General features: G+C 35.3%; 1 protein-coding gene across 1 annotated transcript in view; it reads right to left on the bottom strand.

Annotated features, from left to right (window-relative positions):
• The window catches only part of EIF5B (eukaryotic translation initiation factor 5B), a 79,141-nt gene that overhangs the window by 40,968 nt on the left and 23,486 nt on the right, over nt 1–14,687 (bottom strand). The window contains 2 exon segments of the mRNA XM_020992848.2: nt 7,000–7,084; nt 7,177–7,302. Of these exon segments, the coding sequence (XP_020848507.1) occupies nt 7,000–7,084; nt 7,177–7,302 (211 nt within the window).

Here is a 14,687-nt window from a genome sequence, read left to right as displayed (position 1 = left end):
ATGAATAATGTCTTCAAATGAGCACCAAGTAGCCAGACTCAATTCCAGGAACAATACAACTCTCAGAAGAGCTTGACGAGAGCTACCACCATCAACAGGTCAGGTTTATCTGCTTCCCGTAGGGGGAATTCCTATAAAGGCCAAGAAAACAAAATACAACAAGCAAAAGAAATACAACCATATATACCCTAAAGATTTTGTTTGGTTTCTCCCCAGAAACTGACCACCGTACAAAAAAGGAAAAGCCCTACCTGAATTTTCACATTTATAAAACTAACAAGCATAGTAATTTTATAAGCAACAAGTTTTAATTAATAAAATTTTATGATCTTCAACTAATCACATATCACTTTAGTTCTAAGGTAGGGGGATTCTTAACCTGGAGTCCACAAATTTGGTTTATAAAAATATTTTTAAAGGTATCTCAACATAATTTGTTTCCATTATAATACTATGTATTTTACACATTTAAAAACATTATTTTCAAGAGTCCACAGGTTTCATCAGATTGCCAAAGAGGTACACAACACACAAAAAAGTTAAGAACATTTGTTTGAAGGGAAAAGACTTTTTTTTAAAAGAAAAGTGCATGTACACAAAGATCATTTTACTTCTGTGTTTTTTTCTCTCATAGAGAACGTGAGAAATAACAACAGAAGCAGTTTCAGAGTGTGAGCTCTCTGAGAAGAACACCTGTTTTTTCTTTCTTTGTGTCCTCAGTGCTTAGCACTTAGTAAGTGCTTAAATGTTTACTGACTTGACAGGAGAAGATTTGTATAATCTGATGCAAAGTGAAGTGAATAAACCAGGAAAACAACTTAAGAGAGTTATGATGATATAAAGAAAATAACTTTGGACTCAAGGTACAAGAATGAGACATAATTTTTACACATGGCAAACTAGATCTGTTTCATTTAACTACATTCATTTCTTACAAGGAACATGCTTTTTTCATCAAGACTTGGAGAGGGAAGCTAGCTCTAATGTTGCACAATGCACCAGAACCCCCCCCACCCACCCAAAAAAAAGCAAACTGGGTCACTGAAAGATTTGCTTAAATGCAAAGAGAATATAAGTTTAAAAAAAAAATAACAGACAAGAAGGGCAACTCTGAAAATTACATAATGAATTTAATTTACTTCTTTGTAAAAAGCAAGTTGAATATAATAAATTCATAGTTTTATATATAATTCTCTTTTCTCTATTCTACTTTTGAAAATTTTCATCTCTTTTTTGTCTGAAAAATTCAGAAAAATTTTTTTTCCTTTCTTTTTCTTTTTACAAAACAACAATTTGCAGACTGGGTACTACAGAACTAAAATGCATTAAAGACAACTGAAATCCAAGAAAGACAAAGCAAGAGAAAACTTAATTAGCCATAATGAGTTCAAATCGCCTGGCCCAGAAAAACTATACCCAGGGTTATTGAAAGAGCTAGCTAGAAGAAGTGATTGTTGAATGACTAACAGTGTCCTTTGTAAAATCTTGTAGAGTGTGAATGACACATCAAGACTGAAGAAGGGTCAAGAATATCAAGGGAAATAATGAAAATAAATGTGAAGGAAGGTAGCCTAGCTGTAGTAGATCTCAAACTGGATCATAAAACAGTAATCACCAAAACAATCTGGTACTAACCCAGAAATAAAGTAGTGAATCAGTGGAATAGAATAAGTACACAATGCATAGTAGTAAATGACCATAATAATCTATTGTTTGATAAACCCAAAGACCCAAACTTTTGGGACAAGAACTCACTATTTGACAAAAGCTACTGGGAAAACTGGAAAACAGTTTGGCAGAAACTAGGTATAGATCAGCATCTTATACTGTATAACAAGATAAGGTCAAAATGGGCACATAACTTGGAAATAACAAGAAAAAAATTAGGGCAAGGAATGGTTTACCTGTCAGATCTATGGAAAGGAAAAATGTGTAAGCAAACAAAAGATAGAGGGCATTATGAGATGTAAAATGGATGATTCTGATTATATTACATTAAAAAGGTTTTGCACAAGCGCAACCAATGCAACCAAGATTAGAAAGAAAGCAGAAAGCTGGTAAACAATTTTTTATAGCAAGTTTCTCTGACAAAGGTCTCCACTTCTCACACAGAGATCTGAGCCAAATTTATGTGAACACAAATCATTCCACAAATGAATTAAATGGTCAAAGTTTTATAAAAACAGGTAGTTTTCAGAAGAAGAAAGCAAAGCTCTCCATAGTCATATGAAAAAATCCTCTAAATCGTTATTGATTAGAGAAATGCAAATTAAAACAACTCTGAGGTATCATCTCTCACTTATCAGTTTGCTAACATGACAGAAAAGAAAAATTATCAGTGTTGGAGGGGATGTGGGAAAATTGGGACAATAATGCAGTTGGTGAAGTTGAGAACTGATCCAACTATTCTGGGGAGCAATTTAAAACTATGCCCAAAAGGCTATAAAACTATGTGTACTCAGCAATATCACTACTAGGTCTATATCCCAAAGAGATAAAATAAATAAATGAATGAATGAATGAAAAAGAAACTACAGTTATCCCACACTGCAACTTTCTCCATTGCAGCTTTGATATATAGTGAGTCAAGGTAAGAAATTAAATGGGAATTTTGGGAGAGTTTTGAGGAAGCCACAGGCTATACATGAAGGCCAGCAGACAACACAGAAAAAACTCAGAAACTCCGAAATGCATAAAATATACATATAGTATTGTATAATATCAACACAAATTTTACAAAAAGGTACTGTACACATGCCATAAAAGAAAAAGAAAATTCAGACTTCTTCTCTGGTTATGAGAGAAGGACCAAAAATTTTTATATGGATTTTCCAGATCCCTGGGGCTAACCTCCATGATGTGGAAGGGATAACTGTATCTGTGCAAAACTATTTACAGCAGCTCTTTTTGTGGTGGCAAAGAACTGGAAATTGAGAGGATGCCCATCAACTGGGGAATAGCTGAGCAAGTTGTGGTATATGAATGTAATGGAATACTATTGTGCTATAAAAAACGACGAACAGGCTGACTTCAGAAAAACCTGGAAAGACTTGTGTGGTCTGACGCTGAGTGAAGTGAGCAGATCCAAGAGGACTTTGTACACAATAACAGCCACGTTGTGCAATGACTAATATTGATAAACTTAACCCTTCCCAGCAATACAAGGGTCTAAGACATCTCCAGAGGCCTCGTGATGGAAAATGCCATCCACATCCAAAGAAAGAACTATGGAAGTTGAACTGCTATTTTTTTCTTTTCTGTTGAGTTTTGTTTCCTCTTTCTGGTGCTTCCTCCTACTGGTTCTAATTTTTACTTACAACATCATTAATGTGAAAATATGTTTAATAGGCATGTATATGTATAGCCTATATCAGATTGTGCGCCATCTTGGGGAGGGGTGGTGGGGAGGGGTGGTAGGGAGGAAGGTGGAGAAAAATTTTTAACTCATAAGTATATGGAAGTGATTGTTGATAAATCAAAGTAAAAAAAAAGCGTGCTTCAATCTGTATTCAAACACCATCAGTTCTTTCTCCAGGGATGGATAGCATTTTTCATCACAAGTCCTTCAGAGCAATGCAGTGATCCAAGACAAGTCATTCACAGCTGATCATCTTTGGTATATGACTGTAATGCAATACTATTGTGCTATATGAAATGATAAGCAGGATGATTTCAGAAAAGCCTGGATTGACACAAACTGATGCAAAGTGAAGTGAACAGAACCAGGAATAACATCGTACACAGTAACAGCAATATTGTACAATGATCAACTGTGAATGACCTAGCTATTCTCAGCAACACAATCATCTAAGACAATTTCAAAGGTCTGGCAATGAAAAATGCTATCGACAACCAGAGAAAGAACTGATGGAGTCTGAATGCAGATTTAAGTATATTATTTTTCACTTTCTTTTCTAGTCTGTCTTCTTTAACAACATGACTAATATGGAAATGTTTTGCTTAATTGCACATGTAAAACCATTATCAAAGTGCTTACCATCTCAGGGAGGGGAGAGAGAGTAAGAGAATTTTGGAACTCAAAATGTTTAAAAAATCAATGTTAAAAATTATCTTTACATGTCATTTGGGGACAAATTAAACTATCATTAAAAAAAAAGACTGAAGGGCAAACAACAACAACAAAAAAAAGAGTGTGTGAATTCTATAAAATATAAGCTAATGGCATGACTCTGAATAGTTCTAGAATACATTATTAAAGGAATGGAGTGCAGTCATCATGAAGATCCAGAATGGCTTCATTAAGAGCAAGTCATATAAAACCCAGACCAAATATATTTCCTTTTTTGACAAGAATTTATTTGATTGGTAAAAGAAAGGAATTTTGTAAATACAACCCTCTAGGATTTCAGTTAACACACTTCAAGTTTCTCATGCTATATTTCTGGACAAGATGAAAATAAAAGCTGGAACACAGTACAGTTAGCAAGATTGGGGAATTCAGTGACTGAGCTCAACTACTATAATAGATCAGAGTGGGGGGGGGAGCGGGAGTTTTAGATTTTAGTGCAATTCGACATTTTAATCAGTAATTCAGACAAAGGCAGACTCGGAAAACATCAATTTACAGATGACTCAAATCTGACAACAGCTAACATGTTAGATGACAGCCCCGTAATCCAACCCATAATTGGATAGGAATCCCCTCTACAATATCGCCAGAAAATGGATAACCAGACTTTGTACCAATGACCACCATTACTGGAGAAGTCATGCATTCATAAGACAGCCAATTCAAACTATAGAAAGTTTTGCTCAGAAACTTTTCTTCAAATCAAGCCAATCAGTCTCTAAACAGTGTTTCTACCATCCTACTCCTATCCTTTTATGGCAAGCAGAATAAGTCTATTCTGTCTCTATTCTCACATATCAGTGCAACAATGATCATATATCTTTTATCTTTAATTAATCATTAGTGAAACCCTAAATTTTTTTAGTGTTGATTTACTATTTTCATCGTCTCACAAACTGTCTGGACCTATTCTTTAAACATGCTTCTGCTGGGAATTTCCCCAGTTGGCTGCCTTTTTAAATCATGGTTTATGTTCAAGAAAAATGTCTTGTCTTTTTTATATAATTGGGGTAAGTTCTACCCGATAAAGTTTTTCTTAAAAACTTAACACATAGGCTGGAATTAGGACCTCAAAATGCAAGAACAATGTACTTTAAATCCTAATTTGAGTATAAGAAATCAATTTACAACAAGCAGATTTTGGGGGAGATTTGGCTAGTTCATGTGAAAAAGATTTGGGGATCATGACAAACACAGAAATATGTTTAACATGATTGTACATGTATAACCTGTATCAGATTACTTGCTGTTGTGGGGAGGGAGGAGAAAAGTGAGAAAAATTTCAAACTCAAAATCTTACAGAAACAAATGACGAAAAAGATCTGGGGATTTTAGTGAAGGAAAAAAAAGTTAACAACATCTTAGTAAGGTTTTAGCCTCACTGCATTAGTAAAATGCAAAATGTGCAGAACGTGCTGGCCAAACCATACCTAGATCAGTAGTTATTTACTTATTATCTGTGACCTTGGTTTTAAAAAATATTTTGATAACTATGCCAAAGTAATTGGTTTCCTTGGTAATCCAAATTTTAATATAAATATTTAGTGTTTCACATTATCAAGTTGTTGGGGGTTTTTTCCCCAAAAAAATGCTTATAAACAAAAAACCCAAAACAATTAATTTCATAAGTGGTCCAACTGGAGAGAACCAAGTTGAGGTCAACTCTGCAAATGTATTCAATGCATTTAAAATTTTTATACTAAGAAAGAGTCCAAAGGTTTCACCAGACCTCCAAAAGGGAATCTGTGTAGTGCAGAGGGTGGTTATCCATTTTCTGGCAATATTGTAGAGAGGATTCCTGTCCAATTATGGGTTGGATTATGTGACTGTCATCTAACATGTTAGCTATAGTCAGATTTGAGTCATCTGTAAACTGATGTTTTCCAAATCTGCCTTTGTCTGAATTACTGATTAAAATGTTGAATAGCACTAAAATCTTAAACTACCACTTCTCCCCACTCTGATCAATTAATAGTAGTTGGGCTCAATCACTCAATTCCCAAACATAACATCAAAAAGTTTAAAAACTCCCATCTAATCTAGACAGAGTATCATGTTTACTTCTAAGGACTTTTTGGACGAATATTTCACAAACTGGAGCACAACCAAGAGTATACCTAGGAAGGGGAGGACACTGTAAAATATGCCATAGAAGAACTACTGAAGAAACTGGTGATATTTGGGGACATCATAATTGTCATCAAGTGTTTAAAAGGCTGCACTATAGAAGAGAGACTAAACTGATCATTCCTACACAAAAGAACAGATGAACTTTAAGAATAAGTTGCAAAGAGGTAGAAGGTATATATTAAGTCATATTTGCCCCAAAATAAAACAGACTGATTTGGAAAGTTGTATGTTCTCCATAACTTAAAAGTCTTACAAAGATTTCTGGTATCCTTTTCCACACTGATATTGTGAAACAGACAGATGAATAGATATGTAATAAAATTTGTCCCATGTGAAAAGCCATACACAAGTTTCTTCAAAATATGTAAGAAGGCATGGACTGAAAGGCCTATCCACCAAGAAATATATCCAATAAATAAATAAATGATTAGGTAATTAAATATTTAAATAAATAAATGAGTGATAAATTAATGAGTATGCCTGATTTCAAGAACCTGGAGGGGAATGTGTAACTTAGGACAAAAACTCAGTGAGTTTAATTGCTGAATTTGAGATACTGAACTAAAGTAAGCGAATCTTCATTAATTTTAATAATTATATGTAATGTAAATAAATTAGCTTAAAGCAGTTTGTGTCTCCTAATAAAAATAAACACAAGTTAGTGAAATTTATCTTAAAATAATAATTGTAAATTTTATTCAGTGGCTTGTAGCTATTTAGAGGCATGAAGTAAGCACTTGCCAACTAGAGTAGGCAAGAAGAATAAACAAGTCTTTCACCTTTACTGCAGTAGTTTCTCGGTCAATCTTGACTCCCTGTGCTTCTAAAGACAACTCTTCAAGCTCTTTCATGATATCATCCTCACTAGAAACCAAAACAAATTTTGAAAAGCTACATTAATAAGTGAATCAAATATAAACACACCAGAAATTACATTAAAAAAAGTACATGCTTACTCAAAATCTTGTTTCTTCTTATCCTTTTTCTTTTTACCCTTTGACTTCTGAGGTTCTTGTTCCTTGGCAGCACCAGCTCCCTCTATTTCTGCAGCCAAGGCTTCAAGATCAATATCATCCTTGGCACTTTAACAAAAACAAAGCAGATCTAAATGTTAATAAAGCATGAGCTAATTTAGCATTTCCTTACATCAGAGAAATTTCTAATTGAATAAAAAGCTAATAAGTACTCAAAACAGTCGAGAGAAAATGACAAAATAAAATAATTTGAAACAAATAAGGAAGGGGTAGAGAAGATGAAAGGAGAAAGATGGTTAGCCAAATAATGAACTCTGAGAAAGAAGGGAGAATGGGACTAAAACACAATAGCCACCATTTTAATAGGGTGAAAATTTGGTGTCATAATCTAGCTTGGAAAGGCCACGTCAGGCATTAAAGCCTAGCATGAACAAACCAAGGCACCGAAGCAAGGAAACCAGAAATTGAATTTAATGAACAAGTTAGATCAGTTCAACTTAAGCAAAGAATTCCTGTCAGAAATTCATTAAAGTGTTAGACAAAATAGAAAACATAAATTACTTGGGAAAGAATTCCCTATCTGATTAAAAAAGACACTTCTGGGAAAACTGGGAAAAACTGGTAAGATGTTGATCTAAGACTAATTTTTGCTAGACTAGAAAGCAGTGTAGCAAAAATTAGTCTTAGATCAATACCTTATATCATATTCCAAAATAAATTCTAAATAGATGTGACCTAAATTATTACAAAAAAATAATCAACTTTTATTACTTAAAACTGAAAGGCTTCTGCAAAACAAAATCTACCTAGAATAAGGGGAACAACTGAATAGGGGAAACGTTTGTACCAAATTTCTGTGATAAAGATCTGGTATCAAAGACACATAAACAACAAACATAAACACACATACATGTGTGTACACATAAGCACATGACCTAAAGCAATTTCCTAATATATAAATATTGTTGTTCAATTGTGTCTGATTCTTTATGATCCTGTGCCCCACACTGTCCATGAAGCTTTCTTGGCAAGGATATCGGAGTGGTTTACTATTTTCTTCTCCAGGGGATCCTTCTGTCAAGCAGAGTTAAGTGACTTGCCCAGGGTCACAGCTAGGAAGTGTCTGAAGCCACACCTGAACCCTGGTCTTTCTGACTTCAGGCCCAGTGCTCTATTCATTGAGCCACCAGTTGCATCAATACATAAATACAGAAACAGTCAAAGGCTATGAACAAATAGTTTCTGATTCATCTGGTCACAGACTGACATTCTGAGGCACCCCAGTGTCAGTAAAATCACAAAACTATGATCACTGCCGTCACAAAATGAAACAATATTAAAATTATTGCCTGTCAAGTAATTCAGACACTTTTGTAACTTCAACTAACCTTGATATAAGTTTGATTTAAGTTCTTAATCACTCCTGTATTTACTAATATATAGTTTTTACCCCACTTCTTCCACTATCAAAAAATTGTTCTTTCACATTAATTGGCTAAGTAGGTACTATAGTCACAGACATTCCCACAGAAAAAGTACTAAAAAAGAAAGTATGGAGGTCTTTGATAGAGAAAGGAGAGATCTAGATCCCCAATGGTTACAGATATGAAGGTTCTTCAGAAATATGGGACCCTAGAATTAAATACTTGATGTGACTAATAATGTGGAAGCATATGTTGTCGGGTTTTTTAAAACCTCCTTTTTCATCAGGAGTCAAGATGGTAGAGGGAATGGAAACATTTCTGCCTAACTCTCCCAACACACCTCCACAACCACCTAGAACCAAACTCTAATTAGCAAAGCCAAGAAAAAGTCGGTCGTTTTTCCAGCCCAATGCAGCTTAGGAAGACATAGAAAGAAGTCAGAGGACACTGGGGTTAGGACTGGCCAGAAATTTAACAGCAGTGGAAGCAGTAGAGACACTAGAAACATAACAGCAGAGACACTAGAAACATTCCAGAATCCAATGAAAGAAAAGAGCCAGATAGAATACCTGGAAAAGATCAAAGAAGACCCTTAAACCAGACAGAGCTGAGGGCAGGAACAGGTGCCATCTGCTAGGTCTATCACACTACCTATATCCAGGATAGAGAAAAGCTGCCTCCACTGGACATGCAGGGGTCCTTAACCTGAGCATGGAGTACAAAAGAAATTCCAGAAATTAGCACTGTGGCTCTGAGACCAGGAGCAGAGCTGCAACTCTGTTCTAACCTTTAACTCAGAACATAAACCTGCAGTGGACAGGGAGCCTTCCAGTGCCCAGAACAGATAGGGAACCAGGATAGTCAGTTAACAAAGCAGAAAGAGATCCCAGGGGATATCTGAACTAGTACTAGAAACAGGAATGGGTGTCAATCGGCAGCTCTGTCACTCATTAACCAGTTCTGGATCACAGATATCTATTATTACCATTACTATTCAATATTGTGCTGGAGGAATAAGCATAGGCAGTAAGGAAACAAAACTATCACTGTCTACACGTATATTTTACTTAAAGAATTCTAGAGAATCACCTAAAAAATTAATCAAAACAACTTCAGCAAAGTTGTAGGGCACAAAATAAAACCACATAGATCATCAGCATTTCTGCATATTCCAACAAAATCAGAATGAGACAGAAAAAGAAATTCCATTTAAAATAATTAAAGAAACTATAAAACACTTGGGAGTCTACCTGTCATGAAATTCAGAGGAACTCTATCAACACAATTACAAAAAAAAAAAATTACAAAGATTTACTTTGCCAAAACAAAAAGATCTAAATAAGTGGAGATACAGTAATTATTCATGGGTAGGCCAAGCTAGCAAAATGAAAATATTACTACCTAAATTAATTTATTCAGTGCCATAAAGAGCTAGAAAAAAATTACAAGATTGGGGCAGCTAGGTGGCGCAGTGGATAGAGCACTGGCCTTGAAGTCAGGAGGACCTGAGTTCAAATCCAGTCTCAGAACAAACACTTGTCACTTACTAGCTGTGTGACCCTGGGCAAGTCACTTAACCCCAACTGCCTTTAAAAAAATTTTTTTTTAAATTACAAGATTATATGAAGGAACAAAACTTCAAAAATATCAAAGGAATCAATTTTTTAAAAAAAGGAAGGGGGATGAGTAGTACTAGATTTCAAACTATACTACAAAACTGTAATCATCAAAACAATTTGGCACTGTGTAAGAAAGAGTGATTAAACAGTGGGAAAGATACGGTATACAATATATACAAGGAAATAAGCACAGTAACCTAGTGTTTAATAAATTCCAAGACCTTACCTACTGAGCCAAAAACTATGTGGCAAAAACTGCTGGGAAAACTGGAAAGCAGTTTGGCAGAAACTAGGCATAGACCAACAGCTCAAATTGTTGGGCAAAATAAGCTTATAATGGGTACATTTATGTATAAATAGAAGACCATGGAAGAAATTACTTCTCAGATCTTGGCTAGAAGAATTCATGATCAGACCTTAAAATGGTTAATTTTGATTACATTAAAAAAGTTTTGCACAAAAAAAAAAGCACCAGTGTGGCCAAAATGAGAAGCAGGAAACTGGGGAGAAAATCTTTGCAGCAGGTTTCTCAGATGATGGTCTTGTTTCTAAAATATACAGGGGAACAGAGACAAATTTATCTGAGCCCAATTTATAAAAACAAAAGTAATTCCCCAAGTGATAAATAGTGGAGCTGTGAACTAGCCTAACTATTCCGAGAAACAATTTGTTAAAATGTCCCAAGAGCTATTAAACTATATATTTTTGGGCCACAGATGCTGCTACTAGGTCTACATCCTGAAGAGACCAAAGCAAGAGGAAAAGGTCTTATGTAGCAGCTTTTTTTTGGTAGCAGCAAAGAATCAGAAACTAAGAAGACACACATAAATTACGAAATGCCTGAACAAGTTATGGTATGGGAATGGGATGGAATACTACTGTGCTGTAAGAAATGATGATGGGGATGGTTTCAGAAAAACCTGGAAAGATATTTGTATGCACTGAGCCAGAACAATTTATACTGTAACAGCAATACTGTAAAGATAATCAACCCTGAAAGACTCAGTAACTGATAAACACAATGACCAACCACAATTGCAAAAGATTCATGATGAAATACACTTTCTACCTCTGGATAGAGAACTGATGGACTCAAGTGCAGACTGAAGTATATTATATTTCTTTCTCCTACCACCCACCTTTTTTTCTTTGGGGGAGGGCAAGGGGAACAGGGGATTGCTATTCCAGAAACGTTTTATATGTGTATGTAGTGAGTTTTATTTTCCTTCCTTTTTTTTTTTTTTTTTTGGTGAGGCAATTGGGGTTAAGCTAGGAAGTATTATGTGTCTGAGGTCGGATTTGAACTCAGGTTCTCCTGACTCCAGGGCAGGTGCTCTACCCACTGTGCCACCTACCTTCCTTCTTTCTTAATGTATGGGGGGACCCCCCAAGGGAGAGAATTTGGAACAGAAAATGAAAATGAATCTAAAAAAATTAAAACCTTTTTAGTTTCTTTAGAAATACTAAATATAAGGCAAAAGAAGAGAGATGGCAGTTACCAGAAGAGAATAGAGGCCAAAGGGAAAGAGCAAATGTGAAGTCTTCATTACCTTTAGCTCCACAAGCAGACAGCAATTATTTTATCCAAGGCCTCTAAGCTACTCAAGAGCTCAAACTTACATAGGATTTTAGACAAAGAGCTGATGTGGCCCATCACCTATATAGGCAATGGGGGAGTTTGAAACACTGAAAGCAGGGTATTCTCTGAATTACCTAATAAAAGCAAGGGCAAGGACCCACAAAACAACTCTAAGTGCACCACAGCAATCAAATGTCTGAGAAGCCGTAAACGCCTATTCTGTGTGTCAGGTAAGCCTTACTACGTACACATCCTGGGTGCTGGGGCTATACAACTCAAGCAAACGCTCACCACCTCACATTGAGAAATGGTTTTTCAGAAGCAGAGTCAAGATGTCAAGATGGTAGAATAGCAAGAAGTACATCCTAGCTCTCCCACAAAACTTCTTCCACAATGAACCAGAAAACACCAGATCAAATTCTAATTGGGAAACCCACGAAAAACAGTGCGTTATTCTTTGACCCATGGCTGATTTGGAGACAGAAAAGTCTGTGGAAACTGGGAATAGGGTCTGAGTAGAAAGCCTGCTCTATGCATATTCCAGCACCTAGCAAGTGAAAGAGAGCTGAGGATGGACACCAGGGCAGGAAGCAGTAGTGCAGGAAGAGATTCTAGGGGACCCTTCCTTAAGAAAAAGTCTCATCTGGCAGTTCTGTGTCCCAGTATAACTGATGGGATGATATGCACTTTGGGTGGCAAAGAGGAACTATCACTAGTGAGCCCTAAGCTATGTAATAAGCAAGAATCAAATTCAAAAGCAAACAGTAGTGGTATGGCTCTGACCCCAGGATTATACCAGGGACTTGTTTCTAATCTCTAACCTAGGAAAAAGCCTTCAGGAAAACAAGCAAGGAAGGAGTTAGTTCCAGACCAAAGGAGAGCCTGAATAGTCATTGTCATCCTAAACCTTCCAGCAGGCTAACACTGACTGAGTCCAACAGCAATCTACTGAACCAATCAGAAACAAACCAAAAGATACAAAGCTGGATGAGAAAAGAGCCCATCACTAACCATAAAGTCCAAAATCATGAAGCAGGCCAGTAGAATGAGCAAACAGAAAAAGAAACCCACCATAAAGAGCTATAATGGTGACAGGGAAGCTCAAGGAACAATTTCACAAGAAAATGACAGCAAAATATCCAAAGCCTCAAAGAAAAATACTGCTTGGACAAAAATCAAACCAGAATTTCTAGTAGAGTCAGGTTTTTTTTTTTAAAAGAACTAAAAAATTATTTTAAAAGCCAAATGACAGTGGTAGAGAAAGCAACGAGAAAAGAAATGAGAACTAAGGGAGAAAATATAAAAAAATAATTAATACCTTGGAAACAGTACAAAATCTTACCCAAGAAAATAACTAAGAAAATTAGAATTGACCAAATAGAAGTTAGTGACTCTATACGACATCAATAAATATTAAAATATCTAAAAAAATTATAAGAAAATTTAAGGAATCTATAAGCAAAAACTGACCTAGAAAACAGATCAACTTCCTGAAAGCTATAACCAAAAAAAGCCTAGACATATTTCAAGAAATAAAAGGAAATTGCAAAAACCTCTTAGAACCAGTGGACAAAAAAGAAACTGAAGAAATCAGCTGGTTATATCCTGAAAGAAATCCCCAAATTAAAACTCCCAGAAATATAACAAGCAAAACCTGGTATTTCTAAGTCAAAGAAACAATACTGTAAGCAGCCAGAAAAAAAAAAAAAGGACTGAGGAGCTAGTTAGAATCACAAAAGTTCTAGCAGCCACAACTATAAAGAGTGGAGAGCTTGAAATGATATTGCAGAAGGCAAAAAATCTAAGCTTCCAAACCAGAATAACTTATCCAACAAAACTGAGTATAAACCACAAGGGGGAAAAAATGATCATTAGACATTTTTAAGCTTTCTTGATGAAAAAAAACCAGACCTGAGTAGAAAATATGACAAAATTTTTAGAACACAAGAGTCAAAGCTTAAAAAGATAAACAAGAACATGAAATAAACAAGGTCAAATTACTTACATTTAACTATGAGATGATATATGTATCCTTATAACTATCATCAAGAGTCAGAAATGGGGTCTAATTACAGAGAAGACAAGAGTGATTGTATTATGCTTTAATTTAATTCTATTGTGTTTTAATCTTAAAAGAATAAAAAAGGTGGGGAAGAATATACTAGGAGAACAGGAAAAAAAGAACAGGGAAAATTATTTCACATAAATACATGAAGTATGAAAGTAGAAGTCCTTATGAGGAACAGAGAATGGGGGGAGTAGTTAAGACCAGAACCTCATTTTCATCTGAACTAATTAAAGGAGGGAAGAATACATATGTACACAGCTGAGTAAAGAAATACATTCACCTGACAAGGAAACTGGAGGGAAATGAGTTAAGGGAAAAGTTGGGAATAAGAGTAAAAGTAGACTGAGAGATTAGTTAGAAGCAAAACAAAACAAAGAGAAGAAAAAGTATAAGCAAATAGAACAGAGAGAAATAGACAATTAGTAATCATAATTGTGAAGATGAAGGAGATGAACTCACTCATAAAACAAGTGAAGAGCAGAAGAAACGAAAGACCAGAATCCAACAATGTTTACAAAGAAATTCCCCTGAAATAGGAAGATCCATATAAAGGGCTAGAGAAAAATCAATTAAGCTTCAGCTTAAATAAAAAAGGGAAGGGTAGTAATCGTGATTTTGAGCAAAGCAAAAATAGACCTAATTTAAGGAGATAAAACAAGGAAAACCACATTTTGTTAAAAGCACCATAGACAAAAGAATTATTATCAGTACTGAAAATCTATGCACCAAATAGCACAACTTCTAAATTCTTAAAGGAGGAAATAGACAACAAAACTATAATAGTGCAGGACCTCAATTTACCT

Source organism: Phascolarctos cinereus, unplaced genomic scaffold, assembly GCF_003287225.1.
Source record: "Phascolarctos cinereus isolate Bilbo 61053 unplaced genomic scaffold, phaCin_HiC Scaffold_726;HRSCAF=1367, whole genome shotgun sequence".
Lineage (NCBI taxonomy): Eukaryota > Metazoa > Chordata > Mammalia > Diprotodontia > Phascolarctidae > Phascolarctos > Phascolarctos cinereus.
This window is presented reverse-complemented; position numbering and strand designations above follow the sequence as displayed.